Raw genomic sequence first — 21,502 nt, forward strand, 5'->3', positions numbered from 1 at the left:
CAAGATAAGGCGCCGGTAATCACGATCATATGCACTGAGACAGCAGTACCGCACGTCTGAGTGGATAGGTCAGCAATACAGCTAGCACGCCATCCAATCGACGTGTCTATGGATGGCGATGCACCTAGGATGCAACAGGATCCGTCCTAGGGGCGACGATGTCGAGTGCCCGTATCATTCTCCTCCCTGGGCACTGAAGCCCCAAAAAGGAGGCTCTCGGCCGGCAAGGGGGATGGGGTAGGCGCAATGGCAAGGGCGGCTCGTCTCGTCGGCGACACATGCGATGGGTTTGGGTGGGGGGCGTCGCGACGAACGGGAAGCCGGGGAGGCCCGGGGTTTTCGTGCTGGGGCGGAGCGCGACCGGCGTCCGGCGCGTCCGCTCCGGCTGGGTGGGCGGCGGGGGTTCTAGAAAGCCGGGAGCCACTTGGCTTGGACGCGAGGGAGAATATGGCTGCTTGCTTGCTGCGGCCAGAGTCTGAGTGAGGCTGGGACGGAAATACCGAGCGTTGCGAAAATCCCTTCCGGAGCATTGGGTTTGGCGACGGTTTGCTGCGCTGGATCCAGCGTTCCAGCTCCAGCAGCAACGCAACTGTGGGCGCTTCCTTTCGGTTCGGCTGCACAACTGTACTACACGAGATGGGATCAGTTTGGTACAGTACCTAATGCGCCAATCTCGTGAAATCTCATCGTTTCTTCACCTTCAGAGGCAAATGACATCCTCAAATTGATATAGTGTGCTGGAATCTCTCTTCTTGCTGCATCGAACAAGTTTTGTGGCATCAGTTGTGTCTTTCATGAAATCAAATGACTATGATGCGTTAGAAATTGGAGTAATTCAGTAGCCAACCCTTCTAGCAGTTTAGAGCAAGTATTATAGAGCCAGTTAGGCGGGCTGTATGCATCTCCACGTCAGAAAAATCCCTGTTGGCAGAAAGAGAAAAGGAGAGAGAAGACCGAACGGGCGCTCCGTTCTTCGACCAGCTAAATCGCCGCGCCCGAGGCGAAAACACCCGCTCCCAGCCTGATGGCGTAGAAGCGGCCGCTTCCTTTCCTCCCCCGATCCCGTGTGTCTCCCCCGCAGTTCCTCGCCGATTTGCTTCCACCGCACCTCAAATCGACCACTCCCGCGTCAAATCACGGAATAATCCACCCAAAATCAACTTTGACGCCACAAATTCACCCCCAAATTTCCAAATCCCAAACCCTAGATGTCGTCCCCAACCTGTGGTAAGATGAGTTATCAGTCGAAGAGGACGCATGCGCCGTCGCCTCTGGAGGTACAACAACCAGGCATGACGGACTCGTCAGCTCAAGGTCCTTGGTGGGCACCTGCAAGCATTGGTGCATCTGCATATCCTACCCAACCTCCTGAGCTCATGCGTAAATTTTATTTCAAGATCGTGTTGTGATGTGGTCATTAAATTTCAAGACTATGTTGTGATGTGGTCATTGCTGCTGGTGATAGTAATTCCATGTATGCATTCTCTAATCTGAACTTGTTCTACTCATTAACAGAACATGTTTATCACCTGTTCATTTTCCTATTATGAAAATATTTGATTCTACTGAACATGTATGTATCTACTATTGTCTTTACCGAAATATGTATGCATAGAGTGGTAACAAATTAAGTAGGTAAAAGTAGCATATTATTCATATTATGATCTTGTTTGAGTTTGCATTGAGTACATATGTGCAGTTTTTCATATGTTCGGTGAATGGCCACAAAGATGAAGTCCATATGAGATGATATGCACATGCAAGCATTAAGTACCTCCATCTTTAATAAAGCCAAGCTCTTAGCCAACCCATTATATGTATTGGCTGTATTGTTAGCTCTAAATGACATGGCAAGTGTATCCAGCCAGCTAGGTTAAACCTAGCCTTGCTCTTATGGAGCTAGTTTGTCGTCATCTAATTCCTTGCTACCTAATTTTTAAGGGGCTGATCGGCAGTTCTGGCTGCAGCTACGCCCCAACAATGCTAGCAGCTGCAGCCAGCCAACAGATGATTTAATTTGAAGTTTCAACAATTCAAAACTGGCAGGAACCACCTGGTGCTAGAAAAACTGGAGGGAAAACATAACATGAATACTGTATACCTTTACAAAATCACTACATGCATCCAGATTGCAGTTAAGTTGCATCATTCCTTGCAAACAAACAATTATCCCAGCAGGTCATTTACAAGAGATAATTTAAGTACATTCAATCCAAGACACCCGGATGATAGAATAGAAGTACAATATTAACAGATGTTACACACATAAATAATTAACCATACATATCTTGCAGGTTACAAGCCTAACAGATTGCTTGATGTTATAACCTTAAAATCAGCAAAATCATATGGTCAGAAACTCAATCTCATCATTGCAAACCATATAGTCCAGCCGCAATCCAATCAGACTTTGCTAATATTATTGTTGGCAGTAGCCGCTAACCAAGATGATGCCGGGTCATTTGCTTCACCAGTCCTAGTACGGTAGGTGCCATTGCTTAGTGGTGTGTAACTAGTGCTAATATTATCGTTGCCAGTGGTGTGTAACTAGTATCATTGCTTAGTGGAATTCCCTTCCATCTAAAAATACAATTTGATCTCTCAACCCCACAAAATAGCCATTTTCTCCTTTCTCTTTGGTCCTACAGCCTATCATTTCTTTAGTGACCAATTTGGGCTCTCAGCTGTCAGCTCTCAACAACATGATCGCTCCTTTTGATCGTTCAACAACATGATCGCTCTGGTGGTGTGGTTGCAAAAAGATGATGATTTTTTTATCCGTTGCAACTGGCATGCCCTACACATCACACGGTCATGGCCCATGGGCGTCACTATCATCCCTTGTACGAGTTCTCGTCTGTCTCACCTTGTCTCTCGCTTCCCATCCGGCATTTGCTCGCGGTGTGTGCCAGGACTGAGGACTCCTAGTGATGTACAGTACCCTCCAACCAGCCAGGCAGCCACATCATATCTTAGCCATGATCACCGGGCCTCTTGTGGAACACAAAATTTCCCTTCTTTGCATCAGATAAGCTGCAAAGAAAATCTCACAAGACAAATAAGCAAGCAAAGAAGATCGGTTACCGCTGAGGCGAGAAGCTATTGGGCTGGGACGGGCCCTCCGTCCATCAGTGAGTGGTGCCGGTAGTTTGAAACGGCCTTGGTTTGATCAGGCCTCTTCTGGTCTAGCTAGCCCCACAGTGATGACGCAACTCCAGACAAGCAGTCGGCAGCCGTCGTGGGCACGGCGGAGCCGTCACGTGCCCGGGCCCGCTGGCAGGCTGATTCATTGGCCCACCGGGATGCTGAGCACGACGCCGTTTTCTGGCCTGTCGGCTGTCGCCGTCCGGCGCTGTGACGGCGTCAGAGCGTCCACTGAGCAGCATGACTGTAGGATACTGCGATTCTGCCCCGATCGCAGTCCACCGTTTCTTGGTAGGGCCCACCGCCACTGCAAAACCAAGCCCCTGCTCCTCCTGCATGGTCACGATTTTTTATCCTTAACTCCAGCAATAACCCCAACTCAAAGTCCCTACTTTATGACAGATGTGGTCCACCTATCAGTTTCTACATTTTTTTCCTTTTATTTTTTTTCTTATCCTTATCTCTTTCCTATTCCGTATGTTCTTGCTCCTTGTGTTTGCATCTCTCTCGGTGGATTCGTTCACGTCCGGCGGAGGAACTCTCTCCCGTGGAAGCCCTCTAGCCCTGCATGGCCCCACAAAGGAGTACAGGCCTAGCAGAGGAGCTCAAGCCCAACCATCCCTGCGGCTCGGGACAGCGGAAGGCGGCAGATCTAGGTAGTGTCGGCCTCGCGTAGGCTTCAAGCGGCGTCGATTATCGAAATTGATGCTTGAGCGATGTCAAATGGAGCTCGAGCCCTTCGACCTCGGCAGCCACTCCCAGCACCCTCTGCATGGTATGCCTTCTCCTTGCTCCTCAATTCGATTTGCGTCGGACCGGATTTGCCGCTCGATTTGTCAGCAACAAATCGAGCTCGAGCTCGAGTTGCCGTTTCCTAGCATGGTACGGCGGGCGGTGCTGCTGCGTGTGTAGGAGTTGTGGCGGAGGAGCGATGCCGCCACCGAAGGGGCCAGGGCGGCGCACGAGAACGGCGCGCGTGGAAGGGACATACGTGCGCGATAGGTGAAACCGAAGAACCGGTCAAGTAGACACATCCGCACATCTGCAGACACCCGCAAGAGAAGGGGTTTGGAAGGAAAAAGTAGGAGGCCTCCCTGGAGTGAGAGACCCTGCTGGAGTTGGATTTTTGGCTGTCGGTCCCTATTTTTTAGCAGGGGCTCGGATCTCACCCAACCCCCAGTGACATCGTGGGACCAGGTTGCCAGGGTCCGCGGCGCGTCGTCTCGTAGACCGTAAGGACGCGTGTCGAGGTTTCATTGGACGGAGGACGCCTTCTTATACTGACCTTGCGCCTCCGTGGTGAGAGCAGGAAACAGAAAGCTGAAAGCGAGAAGCATCCCCCCACCCCCCCACCCCCCAAAAGGGGAAACCAGCAGCAGCAGCGCGGAGGTAAACTATCAGTTCCCCTCAAATTCCTCTTCCGTCCCTCTCGAATTTATTCAATCCTACCCTGAATTCGGCGCATTGGTTGTGCGATCGAGCCATATCTGGTGTGTTTTTGAGCTTCCTCGAGCTTGACCGGCCGAATCTGCGCTGGTTTCTGGTCGGGGTTTGGGGGAATCTCGGGGTGTTTCTAGTGCTGATGCCGTCGAGCTCGAATCATTCCCAGTGTGTAGATAGATAAACTACCCTGCTTCCCGCAGGTTCATCCGCCTCGCCTCGCAAGCAGCGGCTGATCCACGAGCAAGGGGGTTAAGCTCCCTCGAATCTCCAGTCATGAAGTTGCGCTCGGATTCCTCGGGCGGGGGCGACGACCACTGGACCACGGCCGCCGCCGCCGCCGCCACGGGGGGTGGCGGCTCAGGCGAGCCGAGTAAGAAGCAGCGGACGGAGGAGCCGCCCTCCAGCTCCAGCGGGGCGGGGGAGTGCTCGTCCTCGTCCGCGTCCGTGCAGGCTCCACCGCCGCCGACGCAGCGGGAGCCCTCGGCGCAGGATGCAAGAGAGGGCGAGCAGCCGCCGCCGGGTGCTGATGCAGAAGTAGGGGGCGAGCAGGAGAGGGTGCCGGATCTCGGGGAGGACCTGGTGTTCGAGGTGCTGATGCGAGCGGAGGCGCGGACGCTGGCGACCGCGGCATGCGTGAACCGGGGCTGGCGGCAGCTGGCGCGGGACGAGCGCCTGTGGGAGGCGGCGTGCGTGCGGGAGTGTTCAAACCTCGGATTCTCCGAGCAGATGCTTCGCATGGTCGTGCTCTCGTTCGGTGGCTTTCGCCGCCTGTACGAGCTCTACATCCGTCCGGTCCAGCGGCGTGCTGCAGGCGCGCCGCCCGGGCAACGGAGGGGTCAGGTGCCGGTGAGGTTGGGCCCGGATCAGGTCCAAGTCTCACTGTCTATGCTCTCCACATCATTCTTTTTGAAGATGCCGAATGCCCCCCCTCCACCTAAGAAGGACAAGGATAACGATAGAGATAAGAATGGAGGTGGACAGTGTGGGTGATGAAGCTTGCAAAAATAGCGAGCCTACCTTCCAAGCATCATCATCACAAGCTGCAAATGCAGTATTAGGTGGCCAGATCATGGATCCTTACTGCATTTGTGGGAATTAGAATGCGATAGTATTGTTTGATCAGTGGATGGAAAGGACTGTGGATCCTGTACTGATGGGGAGGCAGATAAGCTGAGTAAGATGGGATTGAAGGGGTTGCAGTAGTTTCTTGAATAGCTGCCAAATCTATGTGATGTACCTGCTAAATTACGCACCATTAGCTGATGTGTAAAGTTTCCTTCAAATATATGTGCCAAGAGAGCAGCATGCATTGTCCTCGTTGTGCTGTTGTGCTATGTACTTGTCGAATTCCCATGGGTCAGAGACTCACTTTGCCTGTAAAGAACTTTCTCACTCATGGAAAGGGAAAGGTTTATATGTTTAAGCATAATAACTTAATAATTTGAGGAATAGCTGAGGTGTTGATTTCTGCTACTAAAGTTCAGTTTAGTACTGTTTTTATGCTACTGTTTGGTTTATTAAGCAAACATGATGCTTGCTGTATACTGATTTACAATGTTTCTTCAGAGGAGTTATGTATGATACAGTTGTATGTGGACTCATGTAGTTCATTTCTTATGGATCCATCTTTGTAAGATGTAAAGTTTACAAAATGCTTCACTATTGTTTATTTTTGGTGTGGTTATTAACATTTAACTCACCAATTTTTTTCCTTAAATCCTCCAGTTTGACCTTTGGTGGACTGTTAGAAACCATAAACAGTGAAGATGTCGCAGCCTGCTGAGCTTTCCCGTGAGGAAAACATTTACATGGCTAAGCTTGCAGAGCAGGCTGAGAGGTATGAGGAGATGGTTGAGTTCATGGAGAAGGTGGCTAAGGCAGTTGATTCTGAGGAGCTTACTGTGGAGGAGCGCAACCTTCTGTCAGTTGCTTACAAGAATGTCATTGGAGCCCGGCGTGCCTCATGGCGCATCATATCCTCCATTGAGCAGAAAGAAGAGGGTCGTGGCAATGAGGACCGTGTCACTCTTATTAAGGACTACCGTAGCAAGATAGAAGTTGAACTCACCAAGATCTGTGATGGAATTCTCAAGCTCCTTGATTCCCACCTTGTCCCCTCATCCACAGCTCCAGAGTCCAAGGTCTTCTACCTCAAGATGAAGGGTGACTACTACAGGTATTAAAATAATACTATTGGCATTTTCTATCTCTCTCTCTTTTTTTTGCTGCATTGTTTTATCATTTTGGTTGAATCAATGTATAACAGGTACCTTGCGGAGTTTAAAACTGGATCTGAGAGGAAGGATGCAGCTGAGAACACCATGGTGGCATACAAAGCTGCTCAGGTTATTTGCTTGTACTGCATTCGCACTCCTAATGTTAAATTTTGTTGGATGGGGCATTATATTTTTCATATGCCCAATTCATCATTCAGTGTATTGTGTTGCTAATACTTTTTCTGCCAAACCTTTCAGGATATTGCACTGGCAGAGCTGTCCCCCACTCATCCTATTAGGCTTGGGCTGGCACTCAACTTCTCAGTATTTTATTACGAGATCCTCAACTCTCCTGACCGTGCTTGCAATCTTGCCAAGCAGGTTTGATTTCTAGATCCACTACATGAACCGTGTACTGCTTTTCATTGGCCATTTCAATCCTTATGAAAATATGAACTGAATGCGAGCTATGTGGATTTATGGGCCTGAGGATATTATGCATTTCACAGTTCAACACAACTGTTGTGAATAATTTGGGTTGAGTTTAATCAAAACTAGTGCAATACATCAGGAATTTGTTTATAGACAATATGAGCAACTAAAGGTGTGGTAGATCTGAACTAACGGTGAAGACAGGTGATAGTGCATCATGATCAACTAAATGCCATTTGTAAACTTCTTAATACATTTAAGCAAAATTTAGATCAAGTGCCTAATGATGAGCCAGAAGAATAAGTGCAAGCAACTAACAATGCATTACTCTGTTGAGTTAATTTTCTTGATCCAGTTAAGGTTTGCCATTGAGTGGACCCTCCTTTCCCTCCTTAATCTTTTTGTGAACTCGGGCCGTTCCTTTCCTATTTAGTAGAGCTATATACCAGTCTTAAATATTCGTGGTCGCTTATTCTGCCTTGATTGCTCCAGGCTTTTGATGAGGCAATCTCAGAGCTGGACACCCTGAGTGAGGAATCCTACAAGGACAGCACTCTGATCATGCAGCTTCTGCGTGATAACTTGACCCTGTGGACTTCAGACATCACGGTATCTCCATCCTAGCATATTTCCACTTAAGTCCTTTTTATTTTCTGGAGTCATCGTGTATATATATTCAAATTCCATTTGCTTGGCTCTAGGAGGATGCTGCCGAAGAAATCAAGGAGGCTCCCAAGGGCGAGTCTGGAGATGGGCAGTAAAGATGATCCATGTGCCCAGAAACTACATTTCAGTGTTCGTCTACTAGTGAATCTGCCAATGTGCTATGGGTTCTTGTTTCGTTGGTATAGGCTGTATTGTTGCTTGTGATAGCTGGAAATTGGAGACTCCCATTTGTGTCGTGCTAGAAAGGCTTGCGAGTAGCTTGCTGGTTGGCAGGTGTTGTCAAGCTACACTTGGTTGAGGGAGGGAGCCTTTATTTATTTGGATTATTGGTGTTACTTTGTATTTGTAGGTTGAGTCCTGTTGCTCGTCTCCATGTTCGTCTCTTTTCTATTGTTGATTTTGATGTATTTCCGTAAATGCGCATGATGCTCTGAACTGAATTAGTTTTTGCCGTCTGATTGTGATGCTGGATGTTGGGAGTGACCTTCGCCCTCTGTAACCTGCAACCACTTCCTTTCTCCTAGGACGGCAACAAATTTTCTTTTAAAAGACGAATACAAGTCTTGAAGCTATTGTCTGCCCTTATATGACTGCTCGGATCTCAACGCAATCCAGCTCCTATTCAGCGTTTTATATTTTACATGTTTCATGGTGAAGCAGATCAATCTCGTCAGGAGATAACTGGGAGATCCCAGAGCCGTCTTACGAGTCCTTGCGGCTTAGACCAATTCGATGGAAGAGGGTTTCAAAACGATGGACAAATATGATCGATGACGGAGCCGGATCTAACAGAATTTGATGGGATGAGTGACCCAAGCTGCCGAATTTCCCTAGCAAGTACAGAGTTTATTCGTAACCCGTTCATTTTTTTTTCTCCAGTACATGCACGCACATGAAGGAGATGGCGCTTCACTTCCATCCACATGAAGCAACAGCGAATGACACAGGGACAGTTCTGCTTCAGTAGAAGAGGGAGGAGCTGACTGATCTGAAAGATTAAAGTTTGAGGAGGAAAAAGAAGTTGTGCTTTTGTTGTAGGAAAAGGCTATCTGATTTTTAGGCAGGATCTACTTTCGAAACTCTGTAATCGTAGTGCTATCTCCATTGAGCAGACCTTTGGTGTCTTCTCTCTGATGATTTATCCTCTACAGCTTTAATTTTGTTTCTGAACTCGCGTTTTGCGTGTAAGACTATGTAATTTCTTTATGATCACAAGTAATGAAATTCGGGCATGGCCTTCAGTGGAAAAAAAAAAAGTACATGCACGCACACTCACACTCACACTCGACCTGTGGACATACCGTCTCTCTCTTTGCCCGAAATAACGTCCTCCTGCTGGCCACCGCGCCCGTCCGCGCGCGCGGGCAGGCAGGGGTTTGACAAAGTCAAACGGGGAGGGCCCAGCAGATCTTGCAGCTCCCCCTGAACCTCGCATCGTCACTCACACACACACACACCGTCCGCGATCGTCCCGAAGCCCGCGCCAACGATGCGTCGATGCGCGCGCCTCGCCGCGCTCCTCCTCCTCCTCGTCGCCGACACCGTCGCCTCCTCCCGCACGGAGGCCACGTCCACGTCCACGGCCACGCCCAGCGGCGCCCCGGGGTCGGCGGGCGCCCCGGACGGCGTGCCGTCGGAGCCCCTGCCGCCGTGCCTGGAGGAGCTGCTGCCGTGCACGGCGTACCTCAAGACCTCCAAGCACCCCTCGCCGACGTGCTGCACCGCCATGCACAACGCCGCCGCCGCCGAGATGCCGTGCCTCTGCCACCTCTTCGCCGACCCGAAGCTGCTCACCATCTTCAACGTCACCCGGGACCAGATGTTCAGGCTCCCCGCCCGCTGCGGTCTGCCCGTCGGCTGCCGCGCCGGGGCCTCCCAAGACCACGACCCAGGTCAGCTCATTCATATCTGTAGCCACCCGATCCCCTCCAGGCCTCCACACTGCACCGATATGATCCATGGCATCTCACACTTGAATAATGCTCGTGCCTGTGAATAATGCAGTCGTGGAAGCGCCGCCGCCGCCGGCAGGGACGCACCAGCACCATCACGGTGGTGCTTCGTCGAGGAGCAGCGAGTTCTGGAGCGTCTGGGGCGTGGTCGCATCGCTGGTGGTGCCCATGGCTGCGGTATTCTAGGCTGTTTTGGATGATCTCGAGCCGATTCCTTTTTTTTTTTGGGGCTACCTGCAGACCGATCTCTGCTGCTATTGATTTTTAGCGTTGTCATGTGGTGCTGTTTTATCGCTTCAGTTAGTTAATAGACAGATAGCATCTATCTTAGATGTAATAGTGATAGATAGGAAGTGCACTATGCAGTCATGCAGATTAACTGAACAAAATGAATGTTGAACACTCGGTACAATTTTTTTCCTCATCAGTTCCATGTACCATGATGCCAATGCAGATCAGATGTAAATATTGGTCTTTAATGCTTTATAAGACTAGATGTATAATAATCGAGAAAATAATTTCAGGCTTCATTAGTCCATATGTTTCTGAACATGCAATTTCAGACATTCTAAATCCTAAAAAATGGTGAAGTAGCAGACCAAAGAAGGGAGCATCCATCAGAACAGTTATATTAACTGAATGCATCTACTACAGCTGGGCAACTGATGACAATCTCACATCCTCGAGCTCGAGGTTCGCCACCACAGGCTACAAGCTTAGAGATCAAACTGATTCCGAATCGAACAAAGGTTACTGAACATTACAGGATGCGAAAGAAAATTTCCCTCGCACCAAAGAACTGAGTCAAGTAACAGCCTGAAAGCTAATGTTAAGGTTTACATGGCAGATTAGTGCATAGTACATGGAAGATTGTTACAGCAGATTGGTTCCTAAATATTTGCATGGAGGGCGATGATTGTTCTACACTTCTACTCTCCTTAAACCTTCTGCAGTTAAATGTCGGATACAGAATACGCTAGCTAGTAGACTGGTTCATGGCCCCTCATCGTGGATGGCCTAATGGCTCAACGGCAGTTCTGAAGAGAAGAATATAGGCCTTGTCCACTGAGAAGTATAAGAAACCTCCCAATGAGTGTGTCACATAGGAACCAAAGCTTGTTCCGACAATGCAATGCCAAGCAGGACCATATGCTGTGTCAAATTCCTGCAAGATGGAAGCAACATTCAGTTATAACTTTTATACATCATGAAAAAATTGGTTTTGTACAGTCGCTAAGTAAATTCATACCAAATGCCAGGGTTAAACAATCAGCTAATATGCGCAACCTATGTTCTGGAAAGCATCATCCTGTTGTTACCAGCAGACTACATGGAATAAGTTATAGGACCCAGATTACAGGCTACATGAAGCTCCTAGTCAGAGGAATGGTTATAGGTCCTCTGGCTTACAGGTTACATGAAGCTACTAGTCAGAGGAATGGTTATAATTATGAGGCCACATTATAAAAGACACAGATACAACAAGTTAGCACATTCTCACTTAGTCTTGTCTTCCTTGTGCCTGAAAATATTATGCGAGAACATTCAGAGGAAAAAATTGGCAATGATGGGTGTGACTAGGACTACCAGGAATCGCCAATGTGCCCTGATTTCAGCATTTATCCTTTAGGGTTCCACTTCCACATCCCCTTATAAGAGCATCAGCTATAGCATAAGATGCTAAGTTATCCAGATGAGACTATGCACTGGATAAGTTCGTCTTGTGTAAGTACATGGATCAAAACTGTTGACGCTTTTTCTGGTCAACACACTGAATGCGCTAGATCGCGCGGTCGTCGAAACGTTCCTCGCATGGCTCCTGTCCTTGGCCGGTCAGACCGGTCAGGGAGGCCGGTCAAACCGGTTTGCACAGGGGCAACGTGAAAACCTAAGATCACCACCCTGGGAGGGACCCTGTCAGGGATGATGCACCTAGGGTTGCTCTAGGATCGGCAGGCCACTCAGAACCTCCTCAGCCGCCGTGGAAATGAAAGAGGAAAGCAAAGGGTTTGGAAAAGATTAGGGTTTGGAGATAAAAGTAAAGTAAATGTTTTGATCGATTGGGTGTTAGCCTCAATTGACCGCGGCCCTTTATATTTATAGGGTGGGGAGGTCTTGCTCTGCAAGGAAATCCCTTTACAAACCTTAATCTACAAGGATTCCTCAAATCTACTCGGACTAGGGTTGGACCGGTCAGACCGCCTAGACCTACCGGTCAGACCGGTTGACTTTGCCAGACCGGCTACAGGACCCTGGATCGGTCAGACCGCTTGGTGGAACCGGTCTGACCGGTTGGTCCCAACTTGATCGGCTTGCTGCCAATTTCGGGCTCCAACAAAAACATACATAATTTTGCCAGGCATTATTGATCAGATATCATTTTAACTACCATAGTCGTCAAGATTTCTCTCAACCTTTAGTTTTAGGCATGCTTGTGAGTTCTGACCAATATCTTAGAGGATAATTCCATGTTTACACATGTAGTTACAGTGAGTAGACAAGACAAAAGGATTATATGGTAAGGAAAACATCATAAATGGACGAGACATTATTCACATGGGGAATAGGAAACCAGATTCATTCAACACATGTGCAATCTCAAAACTAACCTATCAGTTAGCTCCACAATTAACATATACTGAATGCAGCAGGCCCACACGAATAGAGATCGATAGCTACATAGATACGGATGTCACAGTTGCATTTGCGGTGCATGAGGCTAAGTAACATTATCAAGGTTGGGACCAAATACCCATCTCTAACTGAAAGACATATCAACATTGTCAGTATCCTCAACATGCCCCTTTCAGTTGTTCAAATAAACGCGGCGTCACAATCATGTATCTTTACTAGCTAAAGTTAGCCTAAGATGCAAACATGACAATCCATGACTAGCTTCCTCTACCATAGTCTCCCCTTTTTACTTTTAGGTCATAGCTACTGTGGTAGAGCGAACAAACCCAGTCGATAAATAGCACGCGACAAGAAGGATTTACATGGCAGGGCGTAGCGGTAGCAAATCAATTATGCTCTGAATAAGCTAGCAACACAAGCTGTCAAACCAGAACTCATAGCGCCATCCTGACACAAACACCTCTAGGAATTCCATTTCATCCCGGGGGAACAAAACAAAGTGAATGTCAAAAGTGGATCTCTGATTTAAAACCCTCCCCAACAAGGTCTGTCATGAGTTATGACTAGCCAATGTGCGTGGGGAATAGCCACATTCGTGCTCCTACAACTCTAACAGCATTAGTGACACCTGCCCAAATCCAACCCAAATCCCCACCCACATCACTACATCAGGGTCTGCACGGCCCCATCCTCTGTACCAGGTGCACTATAAATGGTCACCGGGCGCTCGACATTGCCACAAACCCATGGTACCCTACCTCCCTTCCCCCAAGAGAAATTAAACTAGCGGCTGATGTTTGGGTGGCTAGACAATACCTTCTTGAGCGCGAGCGCGAGGCGCTTGCTGTCGAGGCGCGGCATAGCGGCGATGGCCTCGTAGGCGAGGCGGATGGCGCGGCGCTGCAGCGGCAGGGGCATGTCGGCCGCGCGCACCCGCACCGACACCTTTTTGCTGCCGCCGTCCTCCTCCTTCAGACCCCCCTCGACCTTCCCCTTGATCTGTTTGCCCTCCCCGTCCGCCCCCTCCTCCTTGACCTCCCGCTTCTCCTCCTCCTCCACCGCCAGCGCCGGCTTGGCCTCCTCGCACTTTCCGACCGCGGTCTGCGGCTCGGGCTCCGGTTTCGGTGCCGGCGCCTCAGGCTCAGGCTCTGGCTCGGGAAGTGGAGGGGGGGCGGGGGCGGCGCTGAGCTTGGTGCGCCGGATGAGCGAGCTGAGGTAGCGGCTGCGGCGCTCGAGCTCCTCGGACGCCGGATCCATGTCGTCGGCGGTGGGGGGACGGCGTCTCGGGAGGCCCGCCTCGCGTCAGCCGCGGCGGGCGAGCATGGCTGCTTGGCTCGCTGCCGGTTCGCCCTCGCCCGCCCCCCTGCGGTGCCTGGCTGCTTTGCCTGCTTCGGCTGGGTGGGGGGAATGGAGTCGGTCGCGTCGTGGTCCAGTCAAACCACAGGACAGGACCCGCACCGCGGCACTGGCTTCTTGTTCGGGCTTGGGAGGCGGGATGGGGGGCCATGGGGGGAAGTGGGAACCCGGTAGGCCTGGCGGGCCCCACCTTGCTTCCCGCGATTCCGCGAATGGCGACCGCACTGTCGTGTTGACCGCACGGGATCGCGGGGGCCGGGGCACAGGCGCACAGCGAGTTGCGCGGCGCACAGCGAGCGCGTGCAGGAGAGGTTCGACGCCGCCACGTCGAGAGCCAGCCGCTCTCAACGTCCCTAGCTGGATTTGGTGCCGTCCCACCTGTCCAGTGTCAGGACCTGCCACACGGCGCATTTGAAAATCGCGTACCGAGTAAGGGCAAAGAAACACATGTGTCGTAAAGAAAAAGACTACGCCACTCGTATGGACGGTATGGTCCAGGACTCCAGGCTACCTGATAATCAATCCTGACATATAAATATGAGTACAGGGAAGTGGACCATAGTCGCTTCCTAGTTGATCCAAATCAACAGGACAGGACTGAAAATATCTTCCTACCCAGATACTACTAGCTCTGATTTCTGAAGGTCCATCAATAATAAAGCCCTCCTTGGTAGGGCTTCGAGGGAAAGGCCCCGAAAATCTCGCTAACTGGAGCCAAAAGATGGAGAGAGAACAAAAAACCGACTCCCCACGGCTTCTTCCCCTCCCGCAGCTGCCCTAGTAGGATGTGCTTTTTAAATTCACAAAAATTACACTCAAAATGCCATTTTGTGCAAGATTGAACTAACCTAAGAACTCTGCGGCCCACCGGACCTGCTGATCTTAGCGCACGGCCTGGCAGCCCTAGGGTCGCATCGATGCGGCGACGCTAGAGCAGCAGGGAGCCCACGACGCAGGGTGGCGAGGTAGCGCCATGGCGGGGTTGGAGCAGCAGAGGAGCGCACGCAGCATGGGGGAGAAGAGGTAGTGCCACGGCGTGGCGGACCTGCAACAGCGCGGTGCGCCAGGGAGCGGAGGAAGCGATGCAAGCACGCATGAAAGTGACGGACGAGCCGGACCGAAGAAGATAAGGTTGCTGGAGTGGATAAAGGAGCGGAGAAAAAAAAGAATAAAGGAAGGGAGGAAAAATAAAAAAAGAAAAAGGAACGGAGAAAAGAGAAACAAAAGAAAAATAAGGAAAAAAATTGACCTCCCACGTAGCAACCATAATTTGGGTACACGGTACATTTCACTCTCACATTTTTTTTTAAATTTCTAATGAACTCAAATTTTGAACCAATGCTAACCATCCAATTTAACTATTCAAACAATCCACATAGTTAAGGGCATTAAGGGCGTATAGAACATTTGATCTCTCACATCCATTCCACAGGAGAAGTCGTTTTGCCAAACACTTTTTAGAACGGTATTAGCTTCACCAGAGGAGCCGCAGCCGGAGTCGTTATAGCTACAGGTCACAACCCTGCCAAACGAGCACTAAAACGGTAAAGTTTGGCGAACATCCAAACCAAATACGACCTCAGTATTCGTTCCAGTCCAACGCAGTACAATTGTACCCAACAGGCAGTCAGGCAGGCACCAGGCAGCACCGATACGTAAACTCCAATAAAGACGGCTACCGAAATGCAAACATCAAAAACAAGTTTGTCCAGCAAACATTCAGAGAACAAAATGACCAACCAGAACGATTTTGACCCACACGATCAGCGGCAAAACTCTGAGCATCGGTCTGCTAAGAAAAGGGAGAAATAAAACACAGTTCATCATAGTCCAATCGTGGTTCAGCAAACTGGTGGTGTTAATCCGGATACATAAATTTGATACACAGCCGGAAAACGCAAACATTAAAAAACAACAGGTTGAATCTGTCTAATAAAAAATCCAAGGAAACGACGAAACTGTGGATTTTGCCCCCGCACGATCAGCAGAACAATTCTGGACATTGCTCGTTTGCAACAGAAAAGAGCCGGAACAAAACGCATTTCATCATCGTTCAATCATGTTTCAGGAAACTGGGCACTGGAGCACTATTAGAACATGATCCAGGGAACAGAGCAGCACCAATTGCATAATCATCATGTACCAGCTCTATATGCACAATGGCATGATCGAACACCTGGATAAATATCCATGGTAAACCAGAGAAAAAGCTTGCTGAGACTCAGTAAACCTCATGCTAAGTTCATCAGGGACCAGAGAACGACATAACCAGGAAGACTTGTGTTCCAAAAGAAAGGAAGTGGCTAAATGGGGATGCTAAGGAAATTCTGCCTGCTAACAATCAATAACCATATTTGGATATTACAAGACCAGCACACATCAAGTAGAGTGCAATCACATAGTGCTGAGTTGACACAAACACTACCATACTTGGATATTAAGAATACAAGATCAGCACACACCATGACACCAATAGAATGCAATCACATAGTGCTGGAAGTGAGTTAATACAAACAGTACTCAATGTGTGATGGTTGCTATACGCCTGTACCCAGAGAAAAGTGAGTGCACTTGTGTATCAGCTCCAGTCCGCTTCAAATTAAAGGTTTACACAAAAATTGTATCAGCTCTAGATTGAAAGTTCCCAGCGAAGAATCCGTCGATTCCAAACTGACTACTACAAGCAGAACTTAAACCAACAATCAACACCAAAAGAACTTTCATAAGACAGTTGTAGAAAAAGAACAAATTAACCATAAGAGCATATGTGCCAGTACAGAACTGCACGCACAACTACAAGCTAACCTTATTCACAGAAGTTCAGATCAGAACTGCTCGCGTAACGTCTAAGAACATTCAAGAACAGCCCCAGATCAGCAAATCAGTGAAGTTAGCATAGGCTAAGATGTTACTTAAGAAAGGCTGATTTAAACTTTCTGTGAAGGCTGATGCTGTGAAGGGATACATCTACTGAAATACATTGCATTACTAAATTAAAATTCATGTCACATTACCAAACCTTCATCTATAATATCGTTGTGTATAAACATTCATGCTTCAGAATGGAAAAAAAAAAGGAAAACGGGCCTGCACAAACTGTATACAACCAAACAGGGGTCTTCTTTGCCTAACAGTTCTACAGTATCTAGCTCACTAACTGCAAAACCAGGAAATCAGCAGCAAGGCAAAGATTAACTGCAAGTAGCTCAATGGCTCAATTAGCAGCTCCATTCTTAATTAAATAGGAAAGGGAACAGATAGCTCCAAACTCCCCACCTCCGTGTCTCTGATTTTCAAAAACAGAGTGCACTGTTTTCAGTTTCACTAGAATGTGCCGGTAAATCTACAGTCACGTTGGACTTAAAATAACCTCATCAACAAGGCATTGTGGAATGCTAATCAAGTTGCTGCTGACCAAATACCATCCCAGCAACAATCAGGGCACCGCAAGCAAGATTAAAAAAATAATTAATCACAACAACAAGTGGAACATAAATAATTTTGGCAACACAATGCAACAATTGTTCGATAGATTCTACATCTGCAGAACTTTATTGGTAGTGCAAAATAAAATCTTTACCAAGTCTCCATCGTACCACAATACCATAACTAAGTCGGTCGATGCATCTGAAATTACTAAAGTAACCGCTAACTAATTAAAGGGGAAATGGACGATCCATTCACCGGGCGGCGTTGAGCCCCAGCAGCATCTGACCGTTGTCGCCGGCGGGGATGTAGGAGACGTTGGGCGAGCGCGCCAGCACGCCGGCAATCTCCTTGGCCGCCTCAATCCTCCTGAGCTCGATCAGTCCGTTGCCGGCGGTGGTTGTGGCCTCGGAGATGAGGCGCGCGGCCTCGCTCTCCCCCTCGGCCCGGACGATGGCAGCGCGCCTCTCCTGGTCCGCGCGCGCGACGAGGAACCTAGAGCGCTCGGCCTCCTGCTGCGCGACCTGCTTCTTCTCGACGGCCTGCGCGAACTCCGGCCCGTAGGCGAGGTGGGTGATGGCGACGTCGTCGAGGACGATGTTGAACTCGCGGGCGCGCTGGGTGAGGGACTCGCGGACAAGCGCCGAGACGTGGGGCCGCTCGGTGAGGAGCTGGTCGGCGTTGAACTGCGCGACGACGGCCTTGAGCACCTCGTTGCCGATGGAGGGGAGGACCTTCTCGTCGTACTCGAGGCCGAGGGAGTTGAAGATCTCCGGGAGGCGGTCGACGTCGGGGCGCGAGAGGACGCGGAGCGTGAGGCTGACCATCTGGAGGTCCTTGGTGCCGGAGGTGGAGGAGAAGCTGTGGGGGCGGGTGCGGATGTCGAAGATGAAGGGCTTCTGGAGGATGGGGACCAGGAGGTGGGTGCCCTCCGCCTCCGTCCTCGGGAGCACGCCGCGCAGGCGGTCGAAGATGACGGCGCGCTCCCCGCCGTCCACCGTGTAGAGGGACGTGGAGGCGGCGGACGCCGCCACGCCAATCCCCGCAGCCACCTTCGCAATCCGCGTCAGGAACGACACCGCCGCCTGCCCGCCGCCGGCCATCGCTTCCTCCTCGCTGTTACTTGCGGTGGTGGATTGATCGCTGGTGGTGGAATTCCCTTTGGCTCAGGGGTTTTGGGAGATCCGGCGCCGTGGTGATTGTGAGGTTTTAAAGATGGGCACGGGGCGCCGCATCTCCTCCTACCCCTTTCTTGGCAGAGAAGAAGAAGAAGATGAAGATGAAGGTTCCAGTCGGATGGCTTAGGTGGACGGTCGGGATGGTTTGGATAGTGGCACCGAGATTCGCGCCTGGGCCTGGTGGGCCTGCTCCGGTTGGGGCCTCCCGTTATCTGTTAGAGACTGTGGGCCAGCGCGTCCGCGGAACTGGGCCCCGCCTGATCTAGGTGGCGGCCCGTAGAGATGTGCTGCATTTTTTTCAGGTAACGAAGATTTTCTTTCCAAGTGCAGGGTTGCAGAAAAAAAATAGTGTAGGGAACAAAATACAACCATTTTGAACTAATATACAGAACATACTGTACTAATTACTCCCATGGTTTTATCTTTTACATGAAAAATTCACTCTCGATAGGACAAGACTTTGGTCAACAATTATTGCATTAATATGGTAAACTTATAATCATAAGTTTTTAATACAAATATAATAACATCAGTTTTATGTCACAAAAATTCTACATTAATACAATGATTGTTGGAAAAAGGCTTGTTCTAAGAAAACAAAATGAAGGGAGTAGAAAAAATGAATATCACATATAATGCATCATTAGAAATAATGCTACGCCTCAAAGCCTAGAAGACCTAAAAGGATAGAAATATTTCCAAATAAGGAGAAATGTAAACCCTAAGTGTGAAAATTATTCCTTGTTCAAATATGTGTCAATCGTTTCTTTCTTTTGTTTTGATGGGAAGAAGTATTAGTCTCATGGTGTTGTGGTTGTGGTGTTGTATATCTACTCTATTTTAGAATAATAAGGTGATGCGTTTGTGTGCTATGGAGCCTATGTTCATTTGAACATTATTCTCACAGGGCACATGCTAGGACTCGTACTATTCTTAAACTAACAAAAAAAATCATAACCGCAAGGCAAATATTTAGTTTTGTTTACTCCCAAACTTTAGGTACACCACATTTCTAGCGAGTCCAAAGAAAAGGAAAGGAAGGTTAAATTTTGTTTGGCACATTCTTAAATGAAATTGTCATAGTTATAAACAAAAATCTAACACATGAAAAAAGGACTCACCATAACAAACGCACCAACATGCTGGCATGTCCCTTGCAACAAAACATGGTACCATGAATCTACAATAAATATATAGAAAAATACACATCGCATATTGTATTAGATGAATAAATATATTGCAACACTGCAAAAGAAAACACTACAACCCTATAATCCATACCAATGGCAACAAATAATATGATCTCTTGCATGGAATTTCTATAAATAGAACATTCGCAACTTATTTGGTCTACTGAAACAATTAAGATAACCTTATGAAATAGTGATTTAAATACACTACAGGAACCAACACAAGCATGCGACTCAATTGTAAGCAACCACACTGTCTAGGTTTCCAAAGTGAAAAAAAGGAACAACCATATACACAAATCTCATGTTTATAGGAATACAATGCTAGAATCTCCTACGTGCAACAAAAAGAAACACCATAGTAGAACACATACAATCTCTACAAGCTCCCTACATTAACACCCTGATAGAAGCCCCAACACTAAAAAAACTACCTAGCTAACAATTGAATGAGGAAGTGAACCATCTTATGAAGACAAGGAAGAAAATATTTTTGAAAGGTCCATTGCTCTATGGGAGTTTACTTTCAAATACATACTTATGTTACAGTCGAGTGGAATTCCTTATTTTACTTTAGATTTTAGCTTTCCTAAAATTAGGTTACAATGCAACTATAAGAGTGCATTTTTTAATTATATTGGAGGTTCATTTCATCCAAAGAGTAGAAAAATGGCAATTAGAAAAAAGACATATATTTACAAGGTGGGAGCTTAAGTACTTGGATTTTCATTGGAAGGTATGGGATAAGCATAGGTTAGTGAAGATCAAATTGACCCTAATAATTTCAATTCTAGTGAAGATCAAATTGACCCTAATAATTTCAATTCCTATAATACCTTCATCTGGAGTTACTTCGCTAAATATAAAACATCTTGAAATAGAGCATTGATTATCTCTTGATTAGCTACAAGGAAAGAAACATTTTACTAATATTTATTCGGTTGCTAAGATGTGCACACTACATGCAAAGTAGGAGTTACTAGTTTTTTTGTTGGGCTTAAATCCTTTAAAGAGGTTAAGTTTACCCGAACAATCAAGTCTGCCAGTCATTAGCAAAATACGGTACCATCTACTATATGTTTTATTCTCCCCTAAATCATAGGAACCAATACTTGAAAACACATTAGAGCAATGGAGACTTAGAAAAGGCTAATCCTGAATTATACTAACCATAATGAAGCAATATTGTAGGTATTACCTTTGCATCAAGATATATGGAAGGCATATCTGGTTTTAGATATAGCAACCCTGATTTGCTGGAGGCATAGGAAAAGAGGAGGAAGCAATGGTGGTGGTCCAACAATTGTGATTGCAATGCACATAAGACGAGTAGCAGAACTAAATGTATACAGAGGGATAGCCACAACAATAACATGGTGCAAGGTAATGTTACGGTGCGGCTTGTTGAGTCAAGGGTGGTTGCGGAGCTACTTGGGTTCGTAACTCGGTCTTTTTATAATTGAAGGTGGGTGGTGCCAAACATTAAACGATGATCCAATGAATCTGAACAAACAACATTTTTGTTCCACTGTAAACACTCATTTATTACTTCCAGAAAAAATCTCAAAAGATATCACAATATTTATTACTGCCTAAAAATTTCACAAATACAGAGCATCCATCCATCATTTCAGTTACAAGACGAGACTGGGAAAACCGGCGTCCAGTGCCGAATTCCTGCGTGCCGTGCCAACCCCCCCCCCCCCTACAAGGAAAAGGAAAGCCCCCAATGGCCATGTGGCAGCCGGGGGCCCCAGCCATGTCGCCTGACACAAAGTCGCGAGCATGCCCGGTCGCCAGAATCATGGCCGGCATGACGGACGGCAAAGGGACGACGAGGACGAAAGGTCCCCGTCCCCGATCAT

The 21,502-nt window shown here is 48.1% G+C and overlaps 4 protein-coding genes across 5 annotated transcripts; 2 read left to right on the plus strand and 2 right to left on the minus strand.

The window, feature by feature from the left end:
• Positions 1–3,605: 3,605 nt before the first annotated feature.
• LOC101776649 (14-3-3-like protein GF14-E) lies at positions 3,606–8,400 on the plus strand. 2 transcript variants are annotated; one of them, XM_004952840.4, is made up of 6 exons: positions 4,380–4,533; positions 6,313–6,763; positions 6,854–6,932; positions 7,062–7,184; positions 7,728–7,844; positions 7,937–8,400. In XM_004952840.4, exons 2-6 carry the CDS (start codon positions 6,354–6,356, stop codon positions 7,994–7,996), a joined length of 789 nt encoding a protein of 262 aa, XP_004952897.1. In that variant the 5' UTR covers positions 4,380–4,533; positions 6,313–6,353; the 3' UTR covers positions 7,997–8,400. The 2 variants fall into 2 exon arrangements, with proteins under 2 accessions (XP_022682348.1, XP_004952897.1); XM_022826613.1 differs by lacking the exons at positions 6,313–6,763; positions 6,854–6,932; positions 7,062–7,184; positions 7,728–7,844; positions 7,937–8,400 and adding an exon at positions 4,788–6,209 and having other exon boundaries at positions 3,606–4,533.
• A 990-nt stretch (positions 8,401–9,390) lies between these two features.
• LOC101764790 lies at positions 9,391–10,073 on the plus strand. The gene is made up of 2 exons (XM_004954972.2): positions 9,391–9,793; positions 9,906–10,073. The coding sequence occupies exons 1-2, from the start codon at positions 9,391–9,393 to the stop codon at positions 10,037–10,039; spliced, it is 537 nt and encodes a 178-aa protein (XP_004955029.1). The 3' UTR covers positions 10,040–10,073.
• A 387-nt stretch (positions 10,074–10,460) lies between these two features.
• LOC101777064 (atherin) lies at positions 10,461–13,944 on the minus strand. Its single transcript, XM_004952841.3, has 2 exons — positions 13,304–13,944; positions 10,461–11,018 (listed from the first exon to the last, which is right to left on the minus strand). The coding sequence occupies exons 1-2, from the start codon at positions 13,742–13,744 to the stop codon at positions 10,857–10,859; spliced, it is 603 nt and encodes a 200-aa protein (XP_004952898.1). The 5' UTR covers positions 13,745–13,944; the 3' UTR covers positions 10,461–10,856.
• Positions 13,945–17,299: 3,355 nt separating this feature from the next.
• Positions 17,300–18,525, minus strand: LOC101777482 (prohibitin-3, mitochondrial). The gene has a single exon (XM_004952842.3). The coding sequence runs from the start codon at positions 18,370–18,372 to the stop codon at positions 17,524–17,526; it is 849 nt and encodes a 282-aa protein (XP_004952899.1). The 5' UTR covers positions 18,373–18,525; the 3' UTR covers positions 17,300–17,523.
• Positions 18,526–21,502: the final 2,977 nt, after the last annotated feature.

This window comes from Setaria italica, chromosome I (assembly GCF_000263155.2).
Source record: "Setaria italica strain Yugu1 chromosome I, Setaria_italica_v2.0, whole genome shotgun sequence".
NCBI classification, from domain to species: Eukaryota; Viridiplantae; Streptophyta; class Magnoliopsida; order Poales; family Poaceae; genus Setaria; species Setaria italica.

Bases quoted from the DNA above. Each gene is read 5' to 3' on its own strand.
- LOC101776649 (XM_004952840.4), top strand. From the start codon at position 6,354: ATGTCGCAGCCTGCTGAGCTTTCCCGTGAGGAAAACATTTACATGGCT. The intron at 6,933-7,061 runs GTTATTTGCTTG...CAAACCTTTCAG, and splicing joins TGGCATACAAAGCTGCTCAG to GATATTGCACTGGCAGAGCT. The intron at 7,185-7,727 runs GTTTGATTTCTA...TGATTGCTCCAG, and splicing joins CTTGCAATCTTGCCAAGCAG to GCTTTTGATGAGGCAATCTC.
- LOC101764790 (XM_004954972.2), top strand. From the start codon at position 9,391: ATGCGTCGATGCGCGCGCCTCGCCGCGCTCCTCCTCCTCCTCGTCGCC. The intron at 9,794-9,905 runs GTCAGCTCATTC...TGAATAATGCAG, and splicing joins CTCCCAAGACCACGACCCAG to TCGTGGAAGCGCCGCCGCCG.
- LOC101777064 (XM_004952841.3), bottom strand. From the start codon at position 13,744: ATGGATCCGGCGTCCGAGGAGCTCGAGCGCCGCAGCCGCTACCTCAGC. The intron at 11,019-13,303 runs GTATTGTCTAGC...TCCATCTTGCAG, and splicing joins TCGCGCTCGCGCTCAAGAAG to GAATTTGACACAGCATATGG.
- LOC101777482 (XM_004952842.3), bottom strand. From the start codon at position 18,372: ATGGCCGGCGGCGGGCAGGCGGCGGTGTCGTTCCTGACGCGGATTGCG.